General features: G+C 38.3%; 1 protein-coding gene across 4 annotated transcripts; it reads left to right on the top strand.

Annotated features, from left to right (window-relative positions):
* The first annotated feature begins 5793 nt into the window (after nucleotides 1-5793).
* Nucleotides 5794-20581, top strand: LOC103696294 (Nucleotide-diphospho-sugar transferase family protein). Of its 4 annotated transcripts, XM_088708279.1 has the most exons (8): nucleotides 5794-6591; nucleotides 6688-7022; nucleotides 12825-13212; nucleotides 16579-16685; nucleotides 17031-17283; nucleotides 17366-18184; nucleotides 18307-18553; nucleotides 19502-20581. In XM_088708279.1, the coding sequence occupies exons 4-8, from the start codon at nucleotides 16627-16629 to the stop codon at nucleotides 19945-19947; spliced, it is 1824 nt and encodes a 607-aa protein (XP_088564405.1). In that variant the 5' UTR covers nucleotides 5794-6591; nucleotides 6688-7022; nucleotides 12825-13212; nucleotides 16579-16626; the 3' UTR covers nucleotides 19948-20581. The 4 variants fall into 4 exon arrangements, with proteins under 4 accessions (XP_088564405.1, XP_088564406.1, XP_038985796.1 ...); XM_088708280.1 differs by lacking the exon at nucleotides 12825-13212; XM_088708278.1 differs by lacking the exons at nucleotides 12825-13212; nucleotides 16579-16685 and having other exon boundaries at nucleotides 6204-6339; nucleotides 6440-6591.
* Nucleotides 20582-21351: the final 770 nt, after the last annotated feature.

Here is a 21351-nt window from a genome sequence, read left to right as displayed (position 1 = left end):
AGTTATGCACGAAGATATGCTATTAAGTTGACTATCATCTAATGCACAATATAGAATATTCATGATTTTTGCATTTTGCTGAGCCATTTTTTTTATCATGATTAGTGTTTGTGTGTGGCCCATTGACTATAATACTCCATAAATCATAGTTATGTGCTTGAATAAAAATGCGCATGTGTGCTTTCCAATGTGTGTAGTTTATGCCATTAAATAGTGGAAGTCTATCAATTAATTGTTTCTCTCCTAGAAAACTATCTATTTGAGTTGTCATGATCTTTGGCTCTTTGATGGTTAGGTCAAAATCAATAAATAAAAAATTATAGAGCACCTGCTCTAATACCACTTGTTGCCTAATGTGACAACCCAAGAGGGGGGTGAATTAGGTTTTTTAAATTTTTCAACCTTAACTCTTTTTAATGGATGTGTCTGAGTGATTTAGTTAGTGTCAATTATATATCTGCAATTGAAAACACAAACAAGACAATACAAATACACAAGAAGTATAATGGTTCGGTGCACCCCAAGATACCTACATCCACTCCCCAAGCGTCCCCTTAAGAATTTACTATAATCCTTCGGATTACAGTTGTATTGTTTTTCGGGCTCAGAATCCAAAAACTTTTACAATTGATTTTTCGGGATCACCAAAAACCTACGTTGGTTTTACGAGCTCACCAACAACCTATACCATTGGTTTTACGGGCTCACCAACAAACCTACATCGTTGGTTTTACGAGCTCACCAATAACCCTATAAAGAAGAATAAATGAATCAAAGTATAAAGCTCCTTAATAAGCAAATAAAATAAATATGCACTAAGGAGAAGAAAAGAAAAATGTTATCTCTTTGAAGCCGCTTTTCTTTTCTCCACTAATATTGCTTCACTCTTCAATTGGTTGAGCTCTTGAAGGCACTTAAATTCTGCTCAACACACTTCTTTTGAATTTGAACTTGAAGCAATAAATTAAACTCTCTTGGATTTTCCTTTTCTCTTGAATGCACACTTAGATCCTCACCAAGATACCTTCCTTTGATGAATAGTGGCTCTTAAATACTTCTCCAACCTCCAAAGATCACTTTCCTACCGTTGGAATGGAGAAAGTAGCTGTTTATAGCCACTAGGTACTTAAAAAATAATTCTACAGAACTAGCCGTTGGGCTGTCACCTGTGCTGGGGTAGGCTCAAGTCATTGTTCATCAAGTTGGGGTCGGCCCCTGCTACAGTCGGGTCAGCCCTCTCAGAAAATTCTGAAGCTTGTTTTGCTAACTTTTCAGGCTGGGGTCGACTCATGCTTTCTTGGGGTCGACCCATGCTATAGTGGGGTCGGCTCTCTTAGGGATTCTAGAGACATGTTTTTTGAGTTCTCAAGTTACGGTCGGCTCATGCTCTCTTGGGGTTGGTTCCACTGGGGTTAGCTCAAGGCTTTCTGGGGTCGGCTCAAGAAGACTTGGGGTCGCCCCTCTCAGTAATTTTCAGAAAACTGTATTTTCAGAAGGCTGAAGCTGGGGTCGGCTCAAGAAAACTTGGGGTCAGCCCTAGTTACTATTCATCTGTGCCATATGTGCCAAAATATGCCAGGATCGACTCCATCTCTTCTGGGGTCGACTCCTACTCTGTGCCGAGTGTTCCAAAGGCGTGCCACTTTGTTCCATGGCGTACTAAATGTATTGGGGTCGACTCCAAACTAATTGGGATTGACTCTAATCATGATTCTCTGCATCTTAGGGTTAGACTTGCACATAGGATCAATAAAACATATTTCAAGTAAATTAAAATGCATGGCACATTAGAGTTTTATACCCTTAATAATAAAATTACAGTTTTGCCCTTTAGAGTATACTCAACTTGAAACTTTGCCGAAATGAATTTAAAAGCTTTCTATCATTCTCTACTACAAATTTTATCCCACTGTTAATCTTTGAGAGATGTTTTGACCATATTTTTCTAATGTATCGTGAATGTATCGAGGGTGTGCCATTTATCAATGATGTATTGAGTTAATCTGCATTTCTAATTTGATATGGCCTCAATGGTTGTGTTAATCATCAAAATAACATTATCATCCTCAGGAGTAAGACCACGTCTGCCAAGTTTACCCGCTAAACTTCTGATGGTACGATTTGACGCATTGCTGCTGGAGTTTGGAGCAAGACCGCACATGCCAAGTTTATCTATCAAACTTCTGATGGTACAGTTTGACGTGCTGCTGTTGAGGTTTGAAGCGAGACCACGTCTGCTAAGTTTACTCACCAAGCTTTTGACAATACGGTTTCATGCACTACTACTGGATTTTTTTTTAGAGTAAAAAAACACTATAGTCCTGAGGATCTAAGTGGGCTGATAGTGTCACCTTCCGATCAAAAGTCAAACAAAAAATAATGAAAAGATAACAAAAAACAATTAAAGAGAAAAAGAAGAAAAAAATGTAGGATTTTATTAGAATCTCGACGAGAAGAAGTGGGATTTGAAAGCCGCCGAGCCCGAAGCTCAGGCTACTCCCGCCCCCCCCTAATGATATCGGTGGCTCTGATATCGTATTAAAATATTTAGAGAAAAAAAAGAGAAAAAGAGAAGAGAATTATATTTCTGTCCGTCTGTTATAATGTATAGGAGTAGCCTTTATATAGACTAGGAGGCTAACGAAGTTTGGTAAGGCCGATTAAGTTTGGCACAATCAATTATGAATGGATTCTAATGGAAAGAAAAGGATAAGATGATAGAGACTGTCGATACACCACTGTTATTACGATGCAGAAGCCTAAAAGCCTACAATGATCTACAGTTTTGTTATCAAGCATAAATGATTAAAAAAAAGAAAAGAAAAAAGAGTGCTCTATTCAACAAAATCTGGCACCTATTCTGTAAGATCAGGCAACCCGATGATTTACAAAATTTCCCTGGTCCTTAAAAACTCAAAAACCAAGAACAGATTAGAAAGAGGTTTAATATGTGACTTCTAATTTCTAAAGAGCAAAGACTAAACATGAAAGCCAGATGATTAAAATTGAGCTTGGTTCAATTGATTAGAGGAAACCAAGATGCAAAATCGTGACAAATCAAATCCAAAATAATGAACAAAACCTGGTTCAGTGGCACCTCCACTGGAATCTCACGGTCGTCATCGGCGGCCAGTTGCAATTGCCGGCTTCGTTTGGTCCTTCCCAACCCTAGCTACTCGAGGACTAAAGAGTTGAAAACAAAAAAGAGGAAAAAGGTGAAAGCAGGTGGCTAAGTCGAAGAAAAAGAGGCATGTCTGGTCATCGCCGGTGGCCGGTTGCAATCGCCGACCTTTGTTCGGTCCTTTCAAACCCTAGCCGCTCGAAGACTGAGATTCGAAGATGAAAAGAGGCAAGAGGTGAAAGCAAGCTGAGTCGAAGGAAGAGGTAAGGTAGCTTGTCGTCGCCGATGGTGATTGCAATCGCCGGGCTTCATAGCTTCACTTGGCTTGGAGCCCTAGCTGGCTGCTCGAAGTCAAAGAAGATGAAAAGGGTCGGCTAAATTGATCGAAGCAACGAAGCATGAAATTTGACGAAAAGAAAGGGGGTTGGCCTACCAAGTTATGAACTTATGCAGGTAACAGCCTAATGGGTTAATATTCGTGAAGGGGATTAGGCTCCTTTGTTATGCGGATATTCGAATCCAAATAAAATAGGTTAATCTAACTCCATATTTGTATCTCGAAATTTTTTGAGTTAACTATCCAAATCCGTATCCGAATCCAATCGGACTAAAAAAATAGTATCTGAATTCGATCCGAAGCATATGCAGAAACATATATAGTCAAATAAAATGTGACCCGTTTTCAGCCCTAAGAGGCCCCTTAGCACTACTTACCTGAAGGGATGCAATCCAAATGCTTATTGTGAATTTCATAATGGGCCAGGGCATGCTATTGACAAGTGTTGGGTCCTCAAGCACACGATTCAAGATCTAATTGAGTTAAACAAAAAATAACCTTGCTCAGTCAACTACTTAAACAAAAATTTTACAAAATTCTTTACCTCCCCACGAGGAAGGTTCATCAAATTCCATCAGCCTGTTAGGCAATGATCCCTACCGAGACCCCACTTTGATGATTGTGCCTGTCGCACACCTTCCCCATCCTACACTTTTGTTGGCTCTGCATCAGCTTGCTTGCTCCACTTATCCTGGGTCTCAATCCCTTCCAATGCCATCAAGGCATCCGCCAAAGCTGTGATTCAATTAACTCCTGGTGCTGTGCGGTCTTGAACTCATTGGGTTACCCTTTTCACTGGCCCTCAGTGCTACACCATCCTCCATACTAGTACATTTGCATCCATATCATAGCACAGACTCGTGATTACCTTGGCTTCCTTAGCATCTAGTCTGTTCTCCCAGGCTATTCCTACGACTCCTAGTTCTTCTCAACCTGTGCTCAATTTGGCCTTAGCTATTCCTGCCGCACCTCAGAGGGTGACTTACTTTGATAACTTCTATTTAGTTTCCATACCAAATAATTGCTCCAGCACTTGCAATTTCCATACCCGCTCCCATTTCCACACCCTTTCTTGCTATTCCAGCTCCTGCACCTATCTCCACCTTTATTCATGGACCTGTACGAGATCCGCTTCCATATGCGACAATCACTTAACCCGATCCACATCTTGGACCTCTTGACTAGGTCATGTTAATCAAAAGCATGTGACGAGGACATGCGACAAAGTCAACCACATGAATCGGTCTAGCCAGCATTTCTAAGAGCAGGCCAGCTTATGGAGGAACTTGAAAGAGATGCACAAGAAAGAGCAGGGCCTAGTGGAAGATTGCCTGAAGCTTTTGACAAAAGAATCACCGATCCACAATCTTGTCCTTCAACTAGAAAGAAGAAATTGTGTTTTCATTGATGAAGAGCTGCCTACCAAAGGAATCGACCACGCGAAGGCTATGCTCATCGTAGTTTAGTCAGGAATTTATAGATAACAGCTTAGACTTGAATGTGTGTCCATTGAGGATGGCTATCTAATTGGGTTGCAACCTGATCACATTCAAAATGATCATTCAAGGAGTCAAAGCATATGACAGCACAAGGAGAGACATGATTAGTGAGGTCAATCTTGATGCCTTAATTGAATAACTTGCTTCACCATACTGTTCCAAGCTCTTGACATTCAATCCTTCTAAACCTTCTCTTTGGTCACCCTTGGATCCACTTTGCCAAAGCCATACCTTCTTCCTTGCCCCTACGGGTAAAATGATATATTATAGTGTTATAATGAGCAATATCCGTACAGTTTTATGTTAATCTCTGTTATTGTAAATATTGATTTAGCAAACTGAATTGAAAAACAAACATGGTAACAATCATGTATGATTAGGTTGTCGGGACATCTAGATCTCGTAATCAAGCCAATTTATGCCTAGTTTATACCAAACTTTGAAGCTATAGGTAAAGTATGAATTTAGAGTTAAAATTTGAATCCTAATTAGGTTGATAATGTATTTACAATAACCAGACTTTAGTTTGACTTGAAAAAAAATAATTTTTTACCAAAAAAAAAAAAATTCAATGCAGGACAACTAGCCTACGAAACTCTGACCTAACCAAACTCCTGAGGAGAAGACAAAATAGAAAGCTGACCGAACTGTCTGTCTACTTCAAGTTTGCTTTCCAAAACCCAAGCCAACCTCGATCCAGTCTAAATATTTTATACTTTTTGACAAAATTGATATCCATGTATGAATGATTTGTCACGTGCCGCACGTGGACTGTATCCACTACCGTTAGCCCTTCTTCCTTTTAAGGCTTGGCCCGAGCCCCGCTGCCATCTCCCACCTCCTCGCTGTTGGCGTGTCGCTGCTGCCGCCCTCCTTTCTGTCCCAGATCACGACCTTTCCTGCATATCCATTCAACCCGACTCGATCCCCCGACTGCACTTTCCGGAGGTTGAGCCGCCCTCCTCGCCGGCACTTTCCACCTACCTTCGTCAACGGCCACCGCACCGTCCTCCCCCGTCTCTCTCCGGCGGTGGTGGATTGGAGAAGAAGAAGAAATGGTCGAGGGGGCTGACATGAGGGAGATGGAGGAAGGCATGGCACGAGGGGCGAGGGAAGCAGGGGGATGGCTGTGGGCAGAAATAGGGCTCGGGGAGGGAGAGCGGGCAGCTGGATCTCCGTCGACGACGACAAAGATGGGTGCCAACTCATCTTGCGCTTTTTTTTCAGAAAAAAAAAACCTAACTCTTGAAAGCCGATCGTTGACTAGTGGGCGTGCTCAGATTAGTGCGCCTTATTATTTTTATTTTTATACGCATCATCTTTTCGGTTAAAGTTCCTCAAGCTGTAGGCACCATCACCATGTGCGCGTGGCAGTTCTCCTTGTATCGACCCGCGGCCCCTTGTATTTTTTCCCCTTCTTTTTCGGTTCAAGCATCATCTTTCCTTCAGCTTAAACTTCTTAAGTCTCACTTCCATTTGCAGAAACCAGAATCCAATCTTTCTTCAAAGTTGACGAGGGGCAGAGTTGATGGTACAGTACAATGGCAGTAGTCGGCAAGGGAAGGATCGGGATGACGAACGGATCCCTCCCTCGTTACTCCACCTCCTCTTGCCTTCGTCGTAACAAGCTCCTGGTATCCATCTAACCATCCATGTCCCTCGTCTTCTACTACACGTAGATGAATAAGCATAATTAGTTGATTTATCCATCTGTCTTCTATGTGGTTCAGGGAATGCCGGTGTTGCTTGCGTCCTTTGGATGGATCTGTGGCTTCTTCTTGATCACTGCTTCCTTTTACTCTTTGCTGGACCAGAAGCAACACCAGCAGAAGCTTCTCTGTGATAACGATGGGTGTTTTCCGAGCATTACAATCTATGCTGCACCGCGGCCATTCTCTGCAGATAAACTGGATTTGGTCAGAGCAAGGCAGGAGCTGGCCGTGCGGTCGTGGCTTGCTCTCTCTCCGGGTGTTGATGTCGTTCTCTTTGGGCAGCACCCATCTATTATTGCCTTCGCCGGGACTCTTGGTTCCCGAGTTACGGTCGAATCTGACATTGATTTCACGTATGTCGCCATGCTTTCTTACACTCTGCTTCATTTTTTGTTTGTTAGGTTTTTTTTTTCCGAATTTGTAGATGTTATTGCAGATTTACCATAGCTTGTGCTTCCATGAGGCCTTTTCTTGGGGGAGATTCCTCTGTAACTGGAGGACCCTCTTGTTACTCCCCTTTGTTTGTTTTATGACCGCTTAAATTAGACCAGTATAATTGTCTTGAAGTTCTTTTCAAGCACTCTGCATAATGATTCATCTTTTTATTGCTTCCATGTGAGGATTAGGATTAGTTGATATGCTCTTTTCTTGAACCTTTTTTTTTTTTTGAATGATTTGACTTATAAACATTTAAGCAAACATTAAAAATAGCCAAGCTATCAGTACCAATATGTTAAATATTCTTAATATGCAGGGTTGCAAGTTCTTGAATTGTTAATTGGTAACAAATTTTTCTTATTTCGCCTATCTTTAGTGTAATTGATGGGACATGGGAGATGATACACAGATCTGTAAATGGTAGACATGACAGAAAAATTAGGTGCATGTATAATTTGGTGAAGAGTTGCATGTTGAGGCCTATGCTGTTGGAAAGAGCAACGGTTAACTTCGTAAAGCATCATTAGTAGCTTAGTTCTGAGTTTGAAAGGAGAGTAATGATCAAGTCACTGGGCTACTACAGGCATGAAATCTTATACAATCTAGCTCCAAGAATGATTGCTTTTGAAGGCTTTATTCTCTTGTAACTTGACTTATTGTGGCTGCACTATGCATTCTTTTTCTTAGTTGACACACGTGAAGTTACGAAAAAGCTGATAGAATTGTTGAAGAAGCAGAGAAAAGAAAAGAAACATGTGGTGTTGATTGGCTTTAATAAAACATAATATAGATCACGTGAAAAGTAATATAGAAAGCATTGAAAAACTAGGGGTCATCAGTGGTATCTTGAAATTATGTTAGAAATGCAAAGAAGATTAGTGAGAAGTGTTTCAAGTAGTTGGACAAGTTATGTTATTTATGGTCATAGTGCACTTGCAACAATAATCTGTTTTGAGCTTGTTCCTATGCTTTTGCTCTAGATGTTTTGGTTGGTAGCATTCAAGATGTTTAATATTGCAGGACATATTGCACCAATAATGAGATGAGGATAATATGCATGTATAATTGGATTGTGGAATGGGACAAAGGTTTATATATTTAAATTTTGTGTGGACTGTTTTGAAAAGCGGTCTATGTGGCCACAAATGTGGAGGCTACCTCTGGACTGCACCGCATAGGCCATGTGCAGTCCCTTTTTCTGTTGGACCACATGTACCTGTCTGGCCACATATGTACCCATGTACCACTTATGCGGCCACATATGTACCCGTGTACCACTTATGCCGCCACATATGCACCTGCATGTTGCATATGCGATAAACCATATACCTTAAGTACTATATGTTTTTTGCCACATTTATTTATAAAGTTTGTACTTCAACTTTATAACATTTTTTGAGAAATAAATTTTAAAGTTTAGACTTTGTTATAGATGTTTAACAATACTTTATTGCAATTTATAGTTTACTCTTTGTTGCAAGTTTGAGCATGATCGATATTTCATAGGATGATATTGTCATTTTATTAGGTTAGCATGTCAATATGGACTCAAAAGTCTCAAATAAGTCTGAATGTGCATATTTAATTCTTATTATTTTCTGAATTTTCTGCTTTTTTTCTATTTATGACCACTTTATGTATATACATTTATGTATGTATTTATTTTCAAAATATTTAAAAATATGAACTGCATATATGGCCCAATCACATGAGCATGAATTGGTGTGTATATAATAGTTTTTTGAATTTTACTAATTTATTTCTTTTCTTTAATCTATTTATTTAAATATTTAAACATACGAACAGCATATGCACCCACGTATGCGCTCTCCATACCTTTATGTGCTACACAGTGAGCTAACAGCAGCATTCTGCACCTTCCCTTTTAAACACGCTTTGTATGTCAGATGAGCTAGGTAAGGTGTATAAGATGCAACAAAGGAACTAATTTTTAAACCAGGTTCCAGTCAAGAGAAGCATTGAGGAGTTCTTTGTGGTGATAGTGTTCTTACAATCCTAGACCAAGAAAAAGAGTGTAGACAAAGGCGTATTGGTAGAATAAGAGATGGACAAATGAAGCTGCAAGGTTCTTTTAGCATGTGGGATTCTTCCATGCCATGAGGCATAATGGATAATTTATAACAACAACAAAGCCATAACAGGATTAAAAATTGGCCATGCAATAAACAGGATGGGGGCAATTGAAATAATTATAATAGAAATGAGAATGTAGAGATGTATTTATCTTAAAACAGCAATTGTGCTTAGAAGTCAGTACATCATTAGGTCTTTTATCAATTGTGGTAGTAGTGGAAGGATTCTGCATGGTTGTTGTCTGCTCGTGTTCTAAGATGTTTGGTCAAGTTCGATAACGGGCAAGCATTCGCGATGAAGAATATGGAATGTCCTGGAAAGTGGCTGTATTTGTAACATAGTGTCAGGATTTTGTTGTATATTTGATTGCAACAAGTATTTATATGACTAGTATCTAATGACTAATCTGTATTTATATCTATATTCAAAAAATATTTAATACAAATTTTGCATCCAGTTACCTATATTTGTGTCCATTGTATTAAAGTAGGTATAAATTATTAATATATCTATATGCACTACATCTCCTGTATGTTTTTGGATTAAGGGGTAAGTCAGGACCTTGGATCGGATAGAGTAGTGTTAGGCGGAGTGATAGACCTTCCCCCTCCCTGGGCTTGAAAACTGTAACTTATTCTTGAACTCTGGCTATTGGACTCTGTTTTCTCCACTATTCTCATGGTCACAACTCCTGAAGGCGTTTCTATTCTTATGTTGGAACTTTGGAGAATCTTCCTTCTGAGGGTCCAAGGCTATACTTTTTCCTGCTGACAAAGAAATAGATGTGGTCACTTCCATAATAGTCCATCTCTGTCATAGAACCACATTTATTGAATATAATGTAACTATCATTCCATTGATATTTGCTTAACTCACTTATTCACAATCTTCTTAAAAAATAAATTACTTATTTACAATATAATATGTGGCTAGAGTGTTTCTCTGTCTCAAGTTGCAATTTCTCTGCTTAGTTGAGACAACATTTGTTGAGGTTCCACTGTCATGATCAGGGAGACCTCATCCTTTTATATGATGATATATTTGAAAAAACCTTTAGTTTTCCACTTGTCCTCTTTCCTTACTGGGACCTATAGAACTGAGCATAAGAGTGAGGAAAGAAGAAGCTCATCCATCTCTTTTCCATTGTAACTTTGCTCAACAGGCCAATATCCATATGATTCCTGCCTTGATGATCATTCAGTTGTTTCTCAATGATGCTTAGAAAATTGTTTCATTTACCCATGCTTACAGCATGCATACTGTTTCCTGTATCCTTCAATATCAGGTGACTTATCTTTCACTGGATCTCAAACTAGTTGACTAGCTTGGCATACACTTTTGCTTGGCTGATTGGGTGAAAGATCGATATGTAGGCATGACAGAATTTTGTATTTGAAGCATGAAGAACCGATTTTTCTTCTGTTATTTCTGCTTCTCTTCAGTGAGAGAGGCTAGGCTGAAGGCACCCCGCACCCTGTCAGCTGCTGTCATGGGTCATTTTGAGTTACTTTGTACAAAATCTTTGCAGACTCGTTTGTTCGGATTTCATGTGACAAACTGAGTTTTATCTTGTTGCCTAAATGTGTGCATCTGTGTCCAGACATGCTTGTTTTGCATTTAGCATGTGTGCACATCCTTGATCAATGGTCCTTGGCATTTGTCCACTAGATCTTTGAGGAGGTGGGATTGGTGCCCTTCCAGGAAATGCCTAAGAGTACTTCTCAAGTTTCACCTGTCATTGTTTGGCATCTGTACCAGTTAAAATAATTATGGATTAAAAGAAACTTGTGTAGAAAGATCAATAGGTTAATTTGTCGATTGATGTTGTTGACTTGCAATTGACCTGCTCCAAGATCTTGAGCAATTGAAGATGGCATAATTATGCTTTAGCCTCATCTCGTGAGATTGACAATCAGCATGTTCATCATTTGGATAATCCAGGTTTTTGGTTGTGTTGATATAGGTCAGGAAAGAGCATACAGTCAGATGGCTATTGACAGGTTGCCATTTGACCGAGACTTAGGTTTTGAATTTCTCCTTGATTCTCATATGAAATCTGTAATGTGAACTTGGAGGTTAATTTGATCCATTTATGTGGCAAGTCATCAAGAGGTCCTGTCATGTATGCCATTAGGGAGGATGAGGACATTGTTTGTCTAGGGGTGCAAGTAGATGGCAACAACAACTCCAGGAAGGTAATGTCAATCATTGTCTCTATTGGAGCAGACATGGTCAGAAGTAGAGCAAGTTGTCATTTGAACTATTAAAAACCAAGGGAGTTGGCGCTGGATGGAGACCATTTGGAGAATCTAGTAAAGATATTAACTCAGTTCAACTCAACTTAACAAAGCATTAATCCCAAAACAACATCCATTATATCAATGTTGAGACGAAGACAATGAATAGTAGAATATAGCTTGATGCAAAACAACATCCAATACATCAATGTCTTCTACATTTAAGTTGAGTTTGGCTGTTATGAGAAAAATTGCTTTATTAGTGCATTAAGGCTGCTTAGAGCACCTACCTACTCATAGGAAATGCAAAAAATTGCATCAGAAGAGGGAATTTGCTCTTGATCCATCTGATATAGCACATGAGTTTGGCTGTTATGAGAAAAATTGCTTTATTAGTGCGTTAAGGCTGCTTAGAGCACCTACTTACTCATAGGAAATGTGATTATTTGCATCACGAGAGGGAATTTGCTCTTCATCGTTCCTGGGACTCGCAAATGGTGATGGTTTTATAGCTGCAAGTTATCATTGTAAGTGAAGCTAAATAATTGATCCAATAAAACCTCTTTGGAAGCATATTTGGTAAAAATAATGATGATCTTACGTTTTTTGAGAAAGCTGAAAAATGGAATAAAGGCTGATAGTTTGTTCTATAGGTATTTTAAAGAGTGATGGAGGGGAATCTACCAAAGCTAATGATAACCAGATGGAAATCTCATAATCCCTTCTCTCAATCATATAAAAGTCTCACTAGTCTTCTTATTGGGTTCTTATCATTATACAGATGAGGAATTTTCACAGCAATAAAAGCATAGCGCCTTCAGGAAAAGGGAAAAACTTTGATTAGTACCAAAAGCATTATTGTGTTGCACAAAAGCAAGGAAAATTCTAGCTCTAAGTCCTTAAGAGAAATTCCTGTTTGTTATTGCATAAATGAGTATGGAGGAATTAGGTAGGGGGTTTAGGGAAATACGGTAATCCAGACACTAACAACTCAAACTACACTGAGAGAAAGAGGAAATCACAAAAAGTTTACAGCTTGCAGGCATCTCCATTCTACGATGTAATCTAATGCCATACCAGGTGGCCTCAGAATGATCTGGTGACATGATGGACCCTGTTGAATCCATATGATTTAGACAAAATTATCACGGAATCGACTTATATTGATTATCACACCAAGTAACCAACTGGACCTTAAGTATCAGCTTGTTTACACTTGGATTCAAGAAGGCTTGGGGACTGACTCTCAATGTCATTTATTTTAGCTTGCTTCAGCCAATTAGCTCTTAGTTGACTTGGTTTTAGATTATCTGAAATGATCTTCATGTTAAACTGAGCTAGTTCTGATTCTTGTTAGAATCATAAAATGAACCTGTTGTTCCGCAGAAGTAGATGCCTATTTGAACATCTGCAAGTTGTGGGATGATCCAATGCTTTGGCCTTTGGCATTCAAATATTCTTAAAGCAAAATCAGCTTGTGTCTATAACAGAAGGATTGCTGCTCCAAAATTTGAGTCTTGTAATATATCACTGGTTCCTCTGGTGGTCTCGAACTATGTTGCTGGAATCAAGAGCAGGTGCAGGTGTGGGTGCAAGGAAGTTGAATGTTTATAAACACTTGAAGTAAGGAAGTGCATGGAAAGAGGGTGCAGGTTTGAGATTCCAGGAAGATCTACAAACGAGTGCATCGTCCAGGAAGTTCAACCCTCTTTCGGTTGAAGATTGCAGCTACACAGGTCTTTAGGCATCGTCTAGGAGAATCTTAAGATCCGAGGTCACAAAGTGGTCAAGTTGGACTTTATCCCACATCATTTATATGGTTTACCATATTACAACTTAAAACGGCGATTATGTTCCGTCCCTTATGATCTAATACTTGTTTTTATTAAAATCCTCATTCTTTGCTATTTCTTTCATGTCTTTCCAAAAAGATATACTTTCTTCTTTGAAAATGGTGGCCAAATAAAGAAAAAGTGTCTGAAGCCATTTGAGACTGCATAATCAGAGTTTTTATATGATTTTGGACAAATTGGAAAGGGCTTGTGTATGTGCATATAAAACTGAAGGGTATGGAAAACTAGAGTTTGGATTGAGAAATCACTTTGCTGGACTGTTAAAGAAAAAAAACCAGAAACAATGTTTGTCGGCAATTATATATCTTGGAAAAGGCCAGAAATTTTTTGTTTTTGGTTTTTAGATGAGACGTAGGTCCGAAGAGCATGTTTCTCAGTGAAACTTATTAAGTAGTCATACTCCACAAGTCCCAAAACTGAAATTTAAATATCGGTTTTAATATAGAAACAACAGTAAAGCGCGGTTTAGAAGATTAAATACAGACAATATTAGCAGATAGTACAGATTGTAGAAGAGAGATCAAGAAGAGGGAGACAAGTAAAGAGGGTTGAACTTGGCCAATGATAATCTTATTCAAATAATTCATGTGCAAATAATTTTTGATTCAACCCTCGTAGGCCCTTATAGGGGCTCTTCATGACCTCTTATACAAGTTTAGAATTCTTGAAAACCAGGTAACCAATCGCTGCAAGGATGGCCAAATTTTTTTCCTAGGATGCAAGATGTGGAATGCATAAAACTTATAAAAAGACACCTAAAGCAACTAACAATCAAATTGTAATAACTTTGTGATTTACCCAATCCAATATATGCCTAAAGTTGGACATTTGTGAACCAATCCTACTTAAAATGGGACTTTAAAGCTTTATGAGTTATCTAAAACAGAGTTTCACAAGTATAGTTAGATGCAAGGTATGCTGAACCGACCGAAACCGGTTGGTTCAGCCTGTACCGTACCAGTACCGGTGCTCACTGGTACGTCGGTACGGTCGGTCCGGCGAACCTTAGTTAGATGTAAATCAACATATTTTTTTATTCGCCATTATTGTTTTCATTGTATGAGTCTCATTTGTGAGATCTTCTTGATGATTTTTGTCCGTATGCTCCACTATTGAATCTTTATGATCGATCGATGGAGACCATCCAAAGACCTTACTGCAAGCACCTATCAATTGGTTCTTTCAGTTCCTTTGATCAACGATCATACATTTTTCGATCATTCAATTGATAGCATTCATCTTTGAATCCAAAAAATCAACAAAGAATGGATCTTTGAAGCATTGAGATGCGATCAATTCTTCAAAGATTGCTTTGCACCTCTGTAGTTGGAGAACTATTTTTTGAAACTTGATTCAGAAAAATCTGTTCTTCTCAACTAGATTATTAAGACATATTGCATTTTCAATTGCAGGTTCATGATGTTCAGACTGTCTAATATGATTTTAGTTGAACAATCTTTAATAATAACATTCTCATTGGATGGATCTTAGTCAATGTCAAGGTATTGGTTAATGCCTAGGGTTGAAACATAAGGTTGCATCATAACTTTATTTGATGCTTGGTCTTTGTTAGTAACAAAGTTTTCTTTACTGGACCATACTGCTCCGTACTATGTATTGTATTGTATTTGCAGCAAATGAAATTGTTAGGATACAGTAGCTCAATACAGTAATGTACTAAAAGGTGGTATGGGTGCTGTGCCGATTTAGCACCTTGATCATGTTTGTACGTTGGTGTATCATATGATGCTTACCCTACTAATATGGAACCTGGTATGAAGATGGAGGTGAACTTGAAAGAAAGAAAAAAAGGCATGATCTTTTGCTTTGACACCAAAAATGGTATAGACTAGTTAGGATGGGCTAGGTTATATGCAGGTGAATTTGAAGAATGATCCAGAAAGATTCCTAGACTCGATGTGGACCACTTTGGCCATTATAGGCAGGGCTGGATAGGGTCTAGGAGTGAGATCCGCCATATTGGAAAGCTGACTCGCGAGCCAATCTTCCATAGGCCATAACTTGGTCATATGATATCTAATTAAGATGATATTTTTAAAAAAAAGCTCGGTAACTTTGTGAGATCTGCGACTTGATGCCTTGCTTTTAGGGGGCGGCTCTTGTAGCGATCAGGTACAAATTTCTTTATTTGGGACCTGAAATAGGCGGTCGCATCAAAGTTTCTTTTTCGGATAAGATTTTGATTGGGTGTATGTTCTGATCTGAGAAGAATCAAGCAGAGCAATAGAAGGCAGAGTTAATGTAGAAGTCAATATCTATCTCCTAAATAGTTTTAGTTTTTTTGAGTTTATTCTGCTAGTTATGTTTATTTTAGAAAAAATTCTATTAGAAATAGGAAGAGGAATTCGATCCGAATTGTGCAAGAGCGGGTCTCATCATTATACATAGAGGGGGTGTACCTCGGTTTTCTATCAATGAAAGAAAATATGACTTAAGCCCTACTTTCGCAATTCTTTGATCTTCTTTTAAATTTCTTTTTAAAGATTCAAGTTGAGTGGGTTGAGGGAATTCTTCCTCTCCCTCAAACCAAAAGATTTTAAAAACTAGGGTTTGGAACTTAGATTAGAAATCAACATACTGTTATGCTACAGAAACAACTCAGAAATGATAAATTTAGAAGGGTCAAAAAAATTCTTAGGCTTTTATGTGAGGTACAATTCCAAAGAATAGCTTTCTGAAGGACTTGTCAGTTGGTGGCAGCCCATAGGGTCCTATAACAGAAAAATCAGATCATAGATTTCATATTCATGTTTAAAGAGCAAAATAGGGTAGTAGGATTGGAGAGCGAATATTATGTAAGATGGACTCTAGAGAGAGAGAGAGAGAGAGAGAGAGAGAGAGAGAGAGAGAAGTGCCAAATCTCGCCAATTTTTTCTTCTAAAAAAATCTTTCATTCAAATAATTCATATGCAATGAATTTGCTTTAGGAGTAAACTAGGAATCTTGGGAATCATTCGATAAGAGGGCACCCAAAGGTTTTCACATAATGCAAAATTCAAAATCTTACAGAATGCTGTATTGAAAGATATATAAACTAAAATGAGATCCTAACAACTTTTTGGCTTATCATATAGAGAAACAAGGACTCTTGATCACCAGTCCTACTTTAAAACTTACTAAATAAAGGTTTTGAAGATACACCAAACTACTTACTTTTATTTACTAGATTTATGCTTTCATGCGCACACTATTATTTTCACTCATATGTCTTGATAAAAAAGAAGAAAGGAAATTCGGTGCAATTGACTGCTATTCCCTTTACCTAGATTGGAGATTGAAGCAGTAAAAGGTGTCTCTGGATTTTATTGGCATAGATGATGGCATCAGAATCTGATATGAAGAGCAGTTGCACTCATGAAACACCTCTCTTATGGTGAGTAGCTTTAGCCAAAAGCTGCCACTAGGTTCATTGAACCAAGCAATTTCTTGTTATATTGTCTATTTCTGGGCAGCTTAAGGTGTGACACAGTTAAATGTTGAACTTATCAACAAAAATTTGTCCTGTACATCTTCTTTTAATAATCTGAGGCATCATACCAAATGAAGTTCATGTTAGAATTTGCAGAGCTAAAAATTTAAAGAGAATTCTTGATGCATATTATGCTAGTATTTTGTTGATAGTAATACAAAGCTATATAGTTTCCCCTTATTTTCTACACTTTAAGCATATTGACCAGATGACGAAATATCTGCTGCTGACAATGTGTTCTTGTTTTAGGTTCCTGGGGACACCCTTTTTTCACTCCATGGTCGCAAGATCTCAAGCTTCTCGTTCTGACATTTCTATGATTATTGATTCTGAAACTGTTCTCTTGGCTGACATCCTTACTACCTTACATCATGCTTACAAACTCAACCATGACTGGTTCCTTTTTTCCAAGTCACTAGACATTTCACACTTTTCATTTCAGTTAGTTGACAATGGGAAGCAGTGGCTACGAAAGGATGGCAAAAAAATAAAATTTGAGAAGGTATGCTGGAGTATATTATAATAAAACATCATAGCTTTGGTCAGTAGGATGTTATGGATAAATTCAATATTTCTTCAACCAGTTGCAGGAGTATCTAGTTCAAAAACAGCAGCAGAGTGAGAGGTTTCTTATGGCATGGAACACAGGGGACCTACCTCTGCATGCTGGGATTCTTCCTCCTTTCTTATATGGGAAAGGTCTTCACAATGAATGGCTTGTAAATGAGGTGTTGTCATCAGACTTAAGATTGGTATTTGATGCTACCGAGGTTGTATCCAGTTTCTATCCTGAAATGTTGGGTCAGTGGTCTCACAAGTATCTTCCACATGCTGGCGGTGTGGCTGAAAGAAATTGGGAGTATAGAGGAAACCATCATCTTGCTGCACTATATGGAACATTTTTCCTACGACAAAATAACACTCCTAGTAACCTAATTAAACTTGTGAAGTGTTTTGGGCAATATTATTTCATCAATCAAGCAAAAAAAACTGTCTATTTTTTACAAGGACCAAACAGACATGCATCTTACAGTTTGGAGCCAGTTTCAAGTCGAGAACAGGAAACATTACAATTATCAACAAGATTCTTGCACTTCTGGAAAGAGAAGAAGTGGAAAACCTGTCTAGAGGATATCAATTCATTAGACAAAGAGCGCAAATACTCTCTCTTGACATCGTACAAGGTTTCTTTTGAAGTGTCTGTACCATTATCTATTACATTCTCTTTGGAATCACTCCTCCAAATGATTGCAGACGAGGATAAATCCGTTGTGCTTGCAGTTGCTGGAGATAGTTACAGGGACATGCTTATGAGTTGGGTCTGCCGTTTACGCCTATTGGCAGTCCATAATTTTATAGTCTGTGCTCTTGATTCTGAAATTTATCATTTTTCAGTATTGCAGGTATGATGCTCCCATCTTGGTTTAGTTTTTGATGCTTAGCATAGATTTTCTTCAACTTCAAAGTCCAATGGTGGGCCAACCTAGCTGTATATGTTTGTAAGCAAAATGATTCTTGTATCTAGGGCTTGCCAGTCTTCAAGGATCCACTGGCTCCGAGCAATATCAGCTTCAATAATTGCCACTTTGGCACCGAGTGTTTTCAGAGAGTGACTAAAGTGAAATCCCGAATAGTTCTGCAGATACTAAAATTGGGATACAATGTCCTAATGAGTGATGTTGATGTCTATTGGTTTGATAACCCATTGCCATTTCTCCTCTCCTTTGGTCCTGCTGCATTGCTGGCACAGTCAGATGAATACAATGAAACAGGTATTTTGTAAACTCATACTTGTGACACTCATAATCCTTGGTGCAATCCACTTAATTTTAACAAATCAGTCAGTATGTATTCTCATGAATCATTGCTCTATGTAATACGATTGGTAAGGTGATCAGTATCTGGTGTATAACAAGGCTCTAGTTATAAGCAGTTTCTTTTCATTAATTGAATTACCATTGTAGATTGGCTGAGTTTACTAGCATATGTAATCATGGAAAGATGTTCTTCCAATATTTCTGGTAAAATTTTACCTCTTCCAATCAATATTTCTTCTGCAAAAGAAAAAATCAATATTTCCATTGTTAAGTTTTAAATAGAAAAGAAAAGGGTAATTGCATATCGACAATCAGCAACATACAAATCCCAAATCCTATATATTCAATAAACCAGAACGGTGCCAGTAAAATTCTACCTTTTCTTATTATCATCAAAACTTTGATATCCCTTACTGGAAATGCTTTGGCACATTAGCAGTTTTTGCTTTTCTAAATACTCAAAACTTATTTTTGGTCAGCTCAAAATCCTAAATTGCATAATTATGAAAGGAAAAGACTAAAATATGTGATATTTTTAACTTTGTTGATTGGAAAGTAGTAATATACCTTTCAACTTTACTTTCCACTTGATAATCTTCTATTGAATTTTGCAATGGGTGAGGATTTTGTTTATTTTACAACTGACTGCAGTCTGTAATCAAGTGAACTTCTTCATTTGTATTATAGACTAAATGGATCACATGATTTGGCTTCCTTTTCTTCCTATATTTTATGCATAAATATTTAAGTACTTGCTTTAATATATGTAAACTCTCAATAAGACTGTCTAGTCATAGTTTCTGCATGTTACTAATGTTCTTTATGTCCTAATGAATTTTTGGCATACCAAGCATTTTTTTCTTACCTACTAACTCTCTTCTTCAACTATTTCTGTTTTGGCAGGACCCATAAACTTGCCAAGGCGACTGAACTCTGGTTTTTACTTCGCTCGCTCTGATTTGACTACAATTGCTGCAATGGAGATGGTGGTGAGGCATGCATCTAGTTCAGTCTTATCGGAGCAGCCAAGCTTCTATGATGTTTTATGTGGGGAAGGTGGTGTGAACCGTGTTGGTGATGACCAATGTCGGGAGCCCACTACAAACCTGACTGTGTTTTTCTTGGATAGGAACTTCTTTCCTAATGGAGCCTACAAAGGCCTGTGGGAGAAGCCTGATGTCAGATCTGCTTGCATGAAGCTAGGATGCCTAATCCTTCATAACAACTGGATTAGTGGAAGGAAGAAAAAACTGGAACGCCAAGTGCTTTCTGGCTTGTGGGACTATGATCCTAGCTCTAGGTTGTGCCTGCGCAGTTGGCACAGGACCAAATTTATGACTAATTTCTGAATATCAGCTGGTAATGGTCTCATTTTCTCCCTGATTAGCAAAGTGTGGGTCCTTCTACAGTAATTTATCTGACAGCCAAAATGAGCATAATGGAGGTGATGATAACAAGAGGAAGGCAATTATCTCCACTCCTCATTGTACCTCTCATCTTGTAAGTTTGTGCTTCCAGCAATTGCTGAGAAGAATTTGAAGAATTGGGCTAGGAGAATCAAGCAAACTTGACTAGGCAGTACAAGAAAACACAACAAAGCAACATATAACCTCTATTTGTCCTTGCTTTCATCAGAATTTGAATGCAGATATTCAGCTTATGTTGGAGAGCTATTAAATTTATGACTCTAAAGAGGTATGTTCATTATAAGTTGTTGCATGTCGCCTACTACTGCATAAGGGGCCAAGAGAAGAAAGATACTAAAGTTGCTGACGGGTATCTATAGATATCCAATATCTTAGTAATGCATCAGCAGCACAATGATTCAGTTGTAAGGATTGTTCTTGCTGGGGTAATTGTTCGAATTTATTATAAGGTGGGCTTCCATTTATTATGGACTGGTTTTATTGTTTTATTATGTTATACAAGCTAAGTTCTAGTTTAAATGAATATTTAAGGAGCTCACAACTAATTGTGATCATATGTTTTGGGCCCTATTGTAGTGCAGTGAGAATTGGTGCAGGCCTGGACTGGTTAATGAGCTCTGTAATGGGTGGATCCATTAGCATTATGCTAATTGGGCTAGGTTCTTACTTCACTTTTATATATATTTATTTGTAGAGAAATCTTAGGGTATCGAGGTTTTTATGTTCCTAGAGGACACTTATCCCATTAAAAAGAAAAACATCAAGAAAGAGGGGAGGAAGATCTACCTTGCTCTTATATTTTCTGCTTCAGTAGGATATTGCTATAGTGATTATCAATAGCTTCTTAGGGATCTCAAGGTATGCCTCAATATATTCTAGTTTATTTATGGATTTTTGTATTCTAATCTCCTGCATGGTATCCATGAAAAATCCCACATTTGGTATCCGAGCTGGATTTTGTAGGAGATTAGGATCAAATTAAATAATTTTTGTAAAAAAATAAAAAACAGTTATATGAAAGGAAGAAGAAGAGGAACAAGGTGCTAATGTCTTTCTTGCTATCATGCCCTCCTCCCATCAGGTGGTGGAACAAATTTCTGGCGGTCGCCTAGGACGGGCCGATGATGAGCTCCATCGAGCCATTGAGCTGCCATGCTGGATGCCCCAAGATCTCTTTTTCCATCTGCTAGTTTTGGCCATTGGCGATCCTATTTTTGTTGAAAGAGGAGAGTTGCTAGATCCCGATTTTACTCAGTTGCTAGATGCTAGTGGCTAATGGATGGAGAGAGGCTAGCAGTCTATCGAAAAGGGGTCCTCGGCAGTTGC

The sequence above is a fragment of the Phoenix dactylifera genome, chromosome 12, assembly GCF_051530095.1.
Source record: "Phoenix dactylifera cultivar Ajwa chromosome 12, Ajwa_hap1_PhDact_Kaust_v1.1, whole genome shotgun sequence".
NCBI classification, from domain to species: Eukaryota; Viridiplantae; Streptophyta; class Magnoliopsida; order Arecales; family Arecaceae; genus Phoenix; species Phoenix dactylifera.
Note: the sequence above shows the minus strand (reverse complement) of the source record. Positions and strands in the feature narration are given on the sequence as shown.